General features: G+C 44.3%; 1 protein-coding gene and 1 long non-coding RNA gene across 3 annotated transcripts in view; one reads left to right on the top strand and one right to left on the bottom strand.

Moving 5' to 3' along the window:
- Window positions 1-3780: 3780 nt before the first annotated feature.
- LOC145421902 (uncharacterized) lies at window positions 3781-5810 on the bottom strand. Its single transcript, XR_013903278.1, has 2 exons — window positions 5562-5810; window positions 3781-4052 (listed from the first exon to the last, which is right to left on the bottom strand). It is a non-coding gene; the product is annotated as an uncharacterized LOC145421902 (long non-coding RNA).
- Window positions 5811-8863: 3053 nt separating this feature from the next.
- The window catches only part of LOC113010999 (solute carrier family 53 member 1), a 37392-nt gene continuing 34033 nt past the window's right edge, over window positions 8864-12222 (top strand). For both annotated transcript variants that reach the window (XM_026150357.2, XM_026150358.2), the window contains exon 1: window positions 8864-9300. In XM_026150357.2, coding sequence (XP_026006142.1) covers window positions 9232-9300 — 69 coding nt within the window. In that variant the 5' untranslated portion in view covers window positions 8864-9231. The remainder of the gene's footprint in view (window positions 9301-12222) is intronic.

Consider the following 12222-nt stretch of genomic DNA (forward strand, 5'->3'; position numbering starts at 1 on the left):
AGCTGTTACAGGTGATTGTTTTCTTTTGGAAACCTGCAATGTTAGGGACAACTCGTGTCCTGACTGCAGGACACACGGTTTGCCATCGCACACGAGCATGTTCCATGTACAGCTGGACCTGCATCACATGCTGCCCATGTTTTTGTCTCAAAGTTCCCTGGTTTACTTGGATGTTCTGTTGGAGGGGACAGAGTCCTCTGAAGGGGACTTGGTGCTCATACAGTCACATCAGTACCAGGATCTTACATCACAGCAGGAGGAACACCCACTTGTGTTTCAAGTCAAGTCAACACCAACACACATCATACACCTCAAATGGGAGCACGTTTGTGTCATGAACGACGATCATCTATTGTGTCTTTATCAAGAAATTATGTCCTTTTTGTGCTTCTATGATTAATCTTGTGTCAGCATGAAAACTTCTCTACCAGACTCAGGATGTCATAAACTGGCCGTAGCGACTCTACTGGATGCACGGCAGTAAGAATCAACACACCCACATATGCCTACAGCTGCATTCGGTCCATTTTTCTTCCTCTCTTGTTGTCCCTCCTTGTTCATCATTGAGTTGGCTGTAGAGCAGGTCATCTGCTAATTGGATGGTTGTTGGTTCAATCTCTGTGTGCTCTAGTCTGGAGTTCTTACCAAGGTGTCCTTGGGCAAGTTACTGAACCCCAACTTGGTCTCTGATGCATCCATTGGCATGTGAACGTTAAAAAGCAGAATACAAGCAGAATACACTGTGTATAATGCTTTCAGTACTCGAGTAGAAAAGCCACTGAAGGAGTATGGGACCTGGCACATGTGCTTGGACTGTGGTAGATCATCTTTCTCTGAGGCACATGAGAGAGTCAGGCATCGTCTGTCACTGGGAAGGTTAGAAGACCAGATCAGTGTTTCCTCACGTTACTGCAAATATTCCTCTGTCTCAGCTGATTCCTCTTTCCTGCTTGATTCTTTGTCTTCATCATAATTGAAATGGATGATGTGTAGTCCTCTGACACATCTTCTATTTCAGTTTCACATTCTGAAAATTCAAGAAACTTCAAGAAGCCCAGTCACTTTCTCTCCAAGCTCCTCAGACTACCATGTCCTGGATGCCTGAGAACCTACTTGAACATAGTTCAGATTCTTCATCACTTTTCTTCACTTCATAGCCTTCTTCCACTTCTGCAGGTGGCTGATGTGCTTTTTCAGAGAAAGGGTAGCATGTGCTCTAAATATTGACAATATTTTCTATATCTTCTAACCCTGGATCTTCCTGAACATTGATTCTCCCTCCTCATTATACTAGAGGACAATATGTGCTTTGTCCTACTGGTCATTGCTTTGCACAACATGGTAAAAAAAAGTATGCTCATCAAAGTATGCAAATCTCCAGTGCAATGGAGGCTTTTGAGGATACTTTCTGTGTATGTATTATTGTAGAGTCTACCTTACAATACGAAACACTTTGATGCGGCTGTTGTTGTGATTTGGCGCTGTATAAATAAAATTTCATTGAATATAGAGCACCTGCCTCCTCATTGTGCTGCCTGTTGTGGTTGTTATGACCAGTGCTTGACCCCCACACATCAGTGATCCAAGATCAAAGATGTTTGAAAACAGTATGGTGTGAAAATACGGCTCTTTGCAACACTTTGTACTTTGGGGTCATTTTTGTCCACGAGGGCCATCAACGTTATAAAATTCAATAAAAACCACATAAATAAATCAAATTACTTGAAACTTATTACAATCATTCATAGTATAGTAATGAATAACTTCTGTTATTTTCAGCCCATTTGATGAATAACAAATACATTTTTGATAGCAAAAGATTTCTTTAGAGGACAAAAATGACCCGTGGACAACACAAGGGTTAAAAGGGAGTTTTTCCTTCCCACTGTCGCCAAAGTGCTGCTCATAGGGGGTCATATGATTGTTGGGTTTTCTCTGTACCTATCATTGTAGGGTCTACCTGACAACATGACGTGCCTTGAGGTGAACTGAACTGTAAAAGGTGTGATGACAGAGCATCAGTGTAAGGAGCCAATGTTTGATTGATGTGATTGAGATTCAGTTGAAATATAAGTACTGCACATGGAAGTGTCCAACCAACAGAACAGGCCTCAGAGCACATCACAGCGGTACAGTTGGAATCAAAGTACTACTATAACACAGAATATGATGCAAAACTAAAGCAGTATTTTTAATGCACTCCCTCAAAGAAATACGACATGAGTGCAGCACAGGCAGAGATACTGTGACGTGCAGCCTGTATACTTTTAGGCCTCGTGGTGTTTTTACTGGACCCACCTCTCTGAAACTCACTGGATCAACCAGCCAGCCAAATGACCCTGGTTACATCATCAGTTTGATTTTTAATTTAAAAAACTCCTTCAGCGATTCATCAGACATCAGTGCGCATGTACACACACTGTTACAAATCAACACAAATACAATTAAGTCAGTGTGTTAAGAGGTGATTGTTGTGCCTCAGCTGGTGTTCCCACATACTGACACAGAGACCGACCCACCATCATGTAAAGTTGTCCAGCATTAGCAGCTTTGAGTGACGGGTGGACGCTGCCTGGCTTTGTGTTCTTTGTGTAATTAGCTGAGAGAGAATTTGGTTGACTTGTGGTTGATAACAGCCTGTGAGAAAAGCCTTCCTGCAGCGAAACTGTCATATTTGATTTGTTTGATTGTTTTTGCTTCTTCCAATAAGTTCAAACATAGAAAACGCAGACTGGGTTTAGGTCTCTGACATCACAACATGTTCCTTGTGTACTGTGTAACAGTGTTTATGTCTTTCATGTAGAATCCAGGCTGTGGCTGAGAGCTGCAGGAGTCCTAAGTGTCCCAAATTCATTCATATTTGTAAAGCCAGTCACATAAAGATTTGAACCAACACATTTATTCTTATCGTTTAAATCAGAGTTTAAACCAAATAATGAGGCAGCATCAGCTGTGCGTGTGCGCGCGTGTGTGCGCGCGTGTGTGAGAGAGGAGTGCATCTGTCTGTGTGGTGACGTCACCCCGCCCTGCCTTGTCCTTTGCGTAATCCGCCGCCCGCCCGTCCAGGAGGATGAGTCCAAACACTTTGATTTCCTTTAACTAATCCGTGTCGTCTGTTCAGACCAATTAACCGAGATCGTTCTCACTTCTCTCGGGGAGGAGAGGACAGGCTGGCTGCAGGGAGCAGGTTTTACTGCTTTCACCTCTGATTTATTCTTTGTGCTGCTCTCTTTGGAGAGGAGCGCAGCAGAGGGAGGATGTGAGGCTCCAGGATGGATTCTGAAGAAGATAATGCGACAAGGAGACGCGCGGCTCCGCGTTTCACTGCAGATATCGAGGCTCTGCATATTTAGCCAGCTCCGTCCTGGTATTATAAGCGATGTGGCTTCTGATGTGTTTGTGTTGTGAATGGAAGCGCAGATGATGCCTATTGATCACTGAGATGTGTGTTGGTGTATCTAAGGCTGCTTTCTCTGTCCGCGCACATTTCGAGCTCTTATTGTCTGGCAGATTGCGGTGCTGTGGGCCTTGTTGGAGCATACAGGCGGTCGCTGCACCGTCCGGCCTGCACGCTGCGATAATCTGCTCCACTGAACGTCGGCGGGTGTAATCCTGATCAAAACGCGCTCTTATGTAACATTCCGAGAGGGACATTTTGTGTGCCTGTCACTGTGTGCGCTTCATGACGCTGTGTGTAGCGCTGTGTTTGTATGGCATACGTGCGCCATTCAGTGCACTACTGTGTAATCACATTTGTGTAACATCACTGTGAACAGAATATAGCGTTACTTATGCAGATTTAATAAGGACTAATGACAGTTTAGCATAAAAGACAAACAGCAACAGATTTCTGTTAACAGCATCTCCATCTTCACTCCGAGTGATCCTCCTCCATCTGTTTACATTCTGATGAGGCTCCATCGGATCTCCAGCCTGGCAGCCGGGCTCTGCTGTGTAATGGCTGCCTGCTTGATGTGTCCTTGACAGGAAAAAGCTCTTTTTTGCTGTTCACTGCGTTTGTTGGGCAGGCAGGTGTTACCAGCTCACAGCTGCTGTGAAGGACACAGAAAGGAACAAGGTGAGCAGGGAAATAAGCACTACAGGTAAAAAAGTGAGTCTCACAGGAACCACGGCAGCTGTGTGAGTACTACAGACCTGTACATGTTACCTGCATGTGTGAGAGAGAAATGGACCTGAACAGAAAGTTTAACCTAAAGGTCATCACCAGCATCTGTCTGTGACGCCTGGCTTCCTCCCTCAGTGTTCACAGTGGACCTTGATTTAAAATCAGTCAATTAAGGCACGCGGTGAATGCCAAGAGAGGAGCCTCTGCTGCTCCACCGCAGCCGGATTACAGTAAAAGCTGCTGTGCACTTATTTATGTATGCATGTGTGCACAGAGCAGGACAATGACTCTGACCAGGAGTCTCACTGCAGAAACACCCTCGCTGTACGTGTAATAACAGTAAATGCTGACTTCTGTGTGATTTCTATAATAAAATATTTGGATCCAAATACAAAGTGGTAATTCTTTCCTCTGCCTGAAATGGACTTGCACACCGTGAAGAACCAAAGTGTCCATAAATCTGCGCTTCAGCAGCTGAAAAAGCTTTTTACAGTGAAAACCTAAAGTAAGCCCGAGTGAGGCTCTGCTGGGGAACAGAGTAATGTTTCATATAGTAATAATGTTCTACTTTCTATTCTGTATTAGTGGACTCAGATTTTTAATCTAATAAATCATTCTCACCCATAAGTAGATCCAAACACCAATGAACGTGATGTTTGAAAATAACACATAAAAACCAGGTGAGCAGTGAGCAGCCACCTGGACAGCGAGGCTAAAATCAGCAGGTCAGAGAGCGTGCACGCTTCCACCAGAAACACTTTTGGGACATTTACTGTATAACAAGGAAGCCACAGAGCAGCGTGGCCTCACTGCCGCTCCCAGCGATATAACAACAGATGTATTCGTGTGTTCGGTCTCAGACGACATTTGGCTACGTTAAACGCTGCAGTCACTTAATTTCATGTGAAGGAAACTGGTGGGAGCAGAAGCCTGACGGGAGCAGGTTCCTGTGGCCCACTCTTTCTAATATTCTGTTTAGCTTGTTTACATCTAAACGTCCTCGTTATACAAGCCAGTCTAATCTGAGCCGGGCTGCCTGTTAATCCTCAGCAAGGACTGAGCTGCATTTAGTCTCCCTGCGTCTCTGGATGTTTCCACGGGGGTCTGTCTCCAGGATTTCAGAAACGCTCGTTGTGTGTTTCACCCACTCTGCTCCATCCACGCTGACACAAACGCACACAGATTATGTAGTCTCTCTGTGTCTTTACACAGACAAGGCATGTCATATTAATCCTTCACAATCAAATCAAATCAAATCACTTTTATTGTCACATCACATGTGCAGGTACATTGGTACAGCACATGTGAGTGAAATTCTTGTGTGCGAGCTTCACAAGCAATCAGCTGGATATACACATGACCACTGCAGCCAGTGCACAATATTTAATATTTAAAATGCAATCGCAGAGCCCACTTACATGAGACGTGGGCTCACCTGAGACCGTGGCTGATTGTGACCCACACCTGTTTTCACACCCTGGCTCGATTAGGCAGAGGATCAATAGGGGGTCCACGCCCCTCTTGGGGACACTCCCATAGGGCTTCAAATGTGGGACTCTGTTGCTCTTAGAGCTGAAGAAGCTTCTTCAACAAGCTGTCCAGGCGTGTTTCTTTCCGAGCTCCTTCCACAAACAGAACATGTTGTGCGTGTGTTGTGTTTTCCTTCACACTGCGCTGTTTCTGTGATTTTGTCACAGGTCAGTCATTTAACCAATAACCATGAAGTTAAACCGTTTAAACGCTTCAACCCTATAACATGCGAAACGTTGTTCAAACACCAGATGGCGCTGATGTCTTTCACTCCACGTGGGTTGCACGATAACGCTGCTCAGCGTGGAGAATCACTTTGTTGAATCACTACCCAGAGCCTGATTAGCCACACTGCTTTCCAGAGAGCGGGGCTCCACACACTGTCGAGTCCAAAGACTCCAGGCATCCGCGTGGTTACTGACACGGCTCCACGCTCGCGACCACTTCCCGTTGCGCTCCTAACCCAGCTGAGTGTTTTAGGTAACAGCAGCGCACCGATTCATAGAGTCTGACTGCAGACAAACACTCTGAACCGTGGATCTCCTGCCTGAGTGAGGCTGTGGAATAACCAGTATCACAGTATTACTGGCTGATGCGGTGTCATCATTAAACATATGCAATCATCTCATTTTACTACACGCCAGCAGGTCCCCGTGTTGTGTTTTCATATTTGTTTTTAATACTTCAAAATAAATCCGCATCTGATCGAGTCAGGCGCTAACACGGAGAGCGCATGCGCAAACGTTCCGCTGGTCAAAAATAAATAATTAATAAATAAATAATAATACGGAAAACAAAAAAACGTCACTCGGTTCCAAAGGTGGCAACGTCATATATGTGGCATTCAAGTGTCATTGGAATCTACAGCTCACTGAAATCAATGACTGTAAAAACCAGTTTAGCTGAATTTCCAGGCACACAGCATTATGTTGGAAATATTTACTTTCTGGAGAAAACTGGGAAAAGATGAATGAAGTTCTAATGTCAACATGGCATTTAAATCAAGCAAGGGGCCCCCGCCTGATTTCATAGTAGTGGCTGTAGTTTTACATATTAGACCAATCTTCTTCAGATAGCTCTATTTCAGCCTCTTTCTCCATTTCTCCATTTAATATAGGTGGGAGACAATTTCCTTTCAGTTTGTAGTGTTGAGTATATCATAGACATTTGGTTTTTTTTAGCACTTTCCCTTTAGATATGTTTATAAAGATCTGAACTAGAGATTTTCTCTCCTTAGACATAATATTGTTATTAAAATAAGATCTTAATTGGAGATATCTAAAAAAAAATCACCTCTCTCCAAGGTGTAATTAACTGACATTTGTTGAAAGGTATCTAAACCTTTTTCAGATGATATTTTCCAGCATGCAGTGACACCCAGGTTGCACCAGTTTTTAAACCCACTGTCAATATTTGCAGGGCTGTATCATATGCTGGTCACCGTAGTATTCTCACATCTCTTTCAAACGTTTTATCTTTAAATTCCCTGAACCAGATACTTACTGGTACATTTATGCAGTAGGATACCTTATTTAAAAATGACTGTATCAATGATTTATCTCCAAGAATAGTCGAAAGGGGAACACGAACTTCCGCCTGGTCCATTTCTTTCCATTTGGCGTCACATGTTGAGTCGCATCATGCAGTCAGGACTCTGACTGTGCAGCCTGACAATCATTTTCTAGACATTGAAGACCATGCCTTCTTTATTTCTAGGTAATTACAATGTCTTATACTTTATTCTAGGTCTGTGTTTTCCCCAAATAAAATTTGAGAACATTCTTTTCCATTCGATAAATTGCCTAGAGGACACCTCGACAGGCAATGCCAGGAATAAATAAGGCAGTTTAGGTAATACCGTCATTTTTATTCATTCATTGAACCCCTAAATATTTAATTAAGTTTTTACTCCAATTATTCTTTGAGGAGTTTTAGAATATATTTATCTGGATTATATTTAAAGGTAAGAATTTGAGTTTTATGAAGATTTAACTTGTAACCAGAGTATGAGCCATACGTATTGAGCAAAGAGTAATATTGGTAGGCTAAAGTCAGGTTTAGTAGGAGTCACCAGGACATCATCTGCATATAGACAAACCTTACACTCTTTGCCGTTAATGGTAACTCCTGTAACTTCCTCGCATTGTCGAATAGCCTGTGCCAATGGTTCAATAAACAGTGCAAATAGAGCAGGGCTAAGAGGACAGCCCTGTCTACACCCTCTTTTAAGAAGAACTAAACCTGAGACGTCCCCATTAACCTTTATCCTGGCAGAAGGACAATTATATAAGCACCTCAAACAACTGATAATCTGGTTATTAAAACCAAAACGTTTTAGAACCCGATATAAAAACTCCCATCTAACAGAATCAAAAGCTTTTTCAGCGTCAAATGGCAGGAATTTAAACTGTTATAAATCATTTGTTGTCTGTCTGTCAGTAATAGGTCGAACAAATCTCTCATGCATGATGTCAGGTCCTTTTAAGCCTGAAAGAACATTCCCATCACAAAGTAGAAGCTGCAATCAGCTTTTGCCAAAGTGACTATCCTTTATTTATGCTGGTAGAAAGTCTCACTGACAGTAAAATAACCTGTGCTTTTAGCTTTAAGATACACAGATGAGGGCTTGTAGGACATTTTAATCAAAACAAAACGTGGATTATATATGAAACATAGACAAGATGATGATGTCACCTATTGGTGATGATGATGTCACCATCACCATTGCCATTACGAATCCTCGAGTTGTGAAAGTAGTGTGATCATGCTGTGAAACAGGATGCTACAGGCACACTGGCTACCTACGTGTCTATTACAGATGCATAAGCAAGCACACCCGGGTGTCTCCTCTTTAACTCTAATGGGCACCTTCGTTTCCAGAGTAAACATAACGCTGTTTTCAGTAAGAATAAAACTAGTGACTGAGACTATAAGAAAATCATTACTGTATCAAAGAGCAGGGAAGACTTCAGCTGGAAGCCTGCCATTAAAAATGTGACATTTATGGCATTTCTGCGTTGGCCTCATTCGATAAATTTAAATGTGATGACATTATGACGCTGAGTCCTCTCTAAGCCAGCTCATTACCTCACCATTAAGCTTAAAAACGACCAGTTTACTCCCCACATCTGGTGACATCTCACGAAGAAAGCCACACCTCGTTACACCCACCACTACTTTACCTTCGCCGATCTTCGGCCCGTTCTTATATTTCCCACTGCACGCGAACGCAGCGGGAGACAGGAGGTGGAGAGAGGTAGAGGATGAACGACAGCGAGCGAGGAAGACCCAGCTAACGCCAACACTGTTGGCCTGTCCTCCAGAAACACAGCGATAAAAACAGAATTACGGTTTTTATCTTCAGCTGAGATGCAGCTCCGCGAACACTTCGTCGAGTGTGTTTGAGACAGCGGAGATGCTGTGCCGGTAGTTAGCTAGGTTACCCGTAAAGACAAAAGGGCACCTCTCTGAGCATAATCTTTGGATGAGAGTCGCTGTGTAAGCAGCGAAAGCCTCCCGCTGCCGCCTCCCGGCTACAGTAACGGTAGGAGAGGAAGACTGACGCCGCGGCCGACATGAAATTCACAGAGCATCTGTCAGCTCACATCACCCCGGAGTGGAGGAAGCAGTACATCCAGTATGAGGTGAGTTAGCTTCACGTTAAACCTCTACTAGCAGCTAGTTAGCACACTGGCTAACTACACAACCGGTTACTTCATTTTAGAAATCTTATTTAAACATGGCCGTCGTGCTTTAACAGGAAAAACACACAGGGGTCCTTCAGCGGATGTGCTTCAATACAAGCAACAGCAGGTCGTTAGCGTTAGCCAGGCAAACTAGGCTAGCTAGATTTGTGTTGTTGCTCTGCAGGTTTGAGCCGCGGAGTCCCGTGTGTTGGCGTGCACGCGCGTGTCCTCCCAGATGTGTTTAGGAGACAAACCCGTTTCAGCTGAGTCATCGTTTATCGAGCCCGTTAATCTTTGGACCGTTAACCCCGGTGTCTGTGGTTAACCAGCTGAGCTGAGTGTGGGCGGTCAGGGAGCGGTGCTCAGGTCGACCTGTGAGCCATCAATGCCATCGATCTCTGCTGGAGCCTGATTGGCACCAGGGTCTGTCAGTGTAAACAACAACATACATGAACAACACTGCAGCCTCACGCCCTGCAACTGACCGCATGCTGCGCTCGTCAAGGTTGCTGTGAGCACTCCGATGGGAATCGGACAAAGCTCTTCAGCACCATCATCCAAATACTAACTGAGGAAACATCAGTGAGACCCAGCAGAGCATCGGGGACTCGTGTAGGCCCTGTGTGGATTTTTCACGCTGAATTGGCTGTATTACAGATTTCGGCTCATAGTCACTGCCAGTGTTTGTTTTCTGCTTTCTTTTTACTTTGTGAACTAACTGAAATAAGATCGTTGTTGTCCTCAGAGTTCCCGTGTTCCCACTTGCCCCAACAAGAGTTCCTGTTTAGAGCAATAAGTTTATGGGCTTCAAATCCCAGCAGTGGATTAATAACACCAGGTAGAGTGATGTTTGTGCAGAGCCGCAGACTCTAAGGTGTTTACGTATTCATTTTTGGCAAAGTTCTGATAATTTGTTATCTTCAGATATGAGCAGAAGGAAACCTTTTGTCAACTTACAACCAAATCCTTACTTGCACCTTGAAGCCCCAAAGTTAGTGTAGAGTCTTGAAGCACCAGGCATAGACCACGATAATCCTGGACCTCTGCGTTCACATGCAATCAGTGTGTAGAATAAAGTGGTTGATTCCAGTTGCAACAGGCCAATAAAAAGACATGCATCAAATATCATCTGCTGTTACAGCCTCTGTCAATATGTATGTGTAGACATAAGCTATAAAGTTGCATCAAGAAGTGTTGTACACCGCCTCGTTGTGGCTGGACTCCAGTGTCATGTTCCTGTCTTCAGGTTTCCTCTCGTAGCTGTGAGCAGCGGTGTCGGCCTTTTTGGTGACAGTATTTGCTCACAAGTCACAGACTGGTACAGCTGCACTGAATTTGCTAGCATAGCAAAACTGGAGCCATCAGGATGAGTAGGAGCTTGTTTACATACTTGTTTGTTTAGCTGAAGCATTGATTGGGTCAAATCTGCATCTCTGTATTTGTCAGTCTGTGTGAGCTGGAGCTGAGATTCTGGCTTGAAGTCAGAAGCCATCAGTCGTCTCCTCGGCTTGTTTTAATCTGGTGTTCCTTTTGTGTGACATTCACATTTAGCTTGGAGCCAAATACCTTTTCCAGAAGTTAGAAATGGTATTAGCAGCCTTGTTCGGTGTTTTATCAGCCTTGTAGCTTTTTAAAATTCACATTAGGTTAGCACAGCTCGGCAGCTCCAGGCACTAATGTAATCACCTGTAATCACAAAACAAACAGCCTCAGCTGAAACAGAGAGTTGCTGACTTGGAGACAAGCCGGTAAGGTTAGTCTGATGGAAGTGTCCATCAGCAAAGAGTGTTGATGGTGGCAAGCTGCACAGACACACAAACATGTGCACACAGAACAGGGAATTTTGTCTACATTTACTTTCTGTTCAAATAAAGACTCCTGCAGCTGTTGTAAATGACATGCATCCAATCGTTAACTTTAGCCCAAACCAAGGTGACGAAAGAGCAGTCTGCTTAAAAGACCGTCTAGAGGAAGTGCGTTGTTTGGCCTGCTGTTTGCTCTGTTTTTACCTGTAAGTCCATAGATGGACAGATGCGCAGACATCTAGGACCACCCTTAGTTGTAGTATGTATGTGTGCTAATGTAGGGTGGCTGTAGCTCAGGTGGCAGAGCAGGTCAGCCACTAATCAGAAGGTCGGTGGTTCGATCCCAGGCTGCCTCCTGGCTGCATGCCAACTATCCTTGGGCAAGATACTAACCCCGTGTTTGCCTACTGGTGGTGGTCAGAGGGCCCGGTGGCGCCAGTGTCCGGCAGCCTCGCCTCTGTCAGTGCGCCCCGGGGTGGCTGTGGCTACAATGTAGCTGCCATCACCAGTGTGTGAATGACTGAATGTAGTGTGAAGCGCTTTGGGGTCCTTAGGGACTAGAAAAAAGCGCCATACAAATGCAGGCCATTTACCATTTAATGAGCGCGTCCAGAGACAAATTTAGCCGGCGTGGACGTATCAGGAGGCAGGATGGAGATGACGACATGTTGGGCCACAGCTTTAACAGTGTTGTTGACGCCATCAGTAGAACGTGTCTGTTTGGCTGGGACTGTAAGTACATCTGTGTCTTTGACACACTCAGAGGCAGTTTTCACTCACAGATAGGAGTTTAGGACTTTATAACTATAAACGGTATTACAGCAGCACTATTTTATCTTCTGTTCACACAGTTGCATACGTGTGGGATTAATCAGTCTGCGGGTGCATGCATGTAATGCACGGTTACAGTGGATTACCTGCTGGCACTCAGTTCAGAGCAGTATTATTCAGATGACCTTGAATTTCTTGGTCTCTCTGACATAAAATCTGCATGGTTGGATAAAAGCTGTTGTGGAATTCCTCCATAGATTTCAGCTCTGGCTTCTCTCCCATCTTGTTCATATAACCTTTGTTT

The sequence above is a fragment of the Astatotilapia calliptera genome, chromosome 18, assembly GCF_964374335.1.
Source record: "Astatotilapia calliptera chromosome 18, fAstCal68.1, whole genome shotgun sequence".
Classification (NCBI taxonomy): Eukaryota; Metazoa; Chordata; class Actinopteri; order Cichliformes; family Cichlidae; genus Astatotilapia; species Astatotilapia calliptera.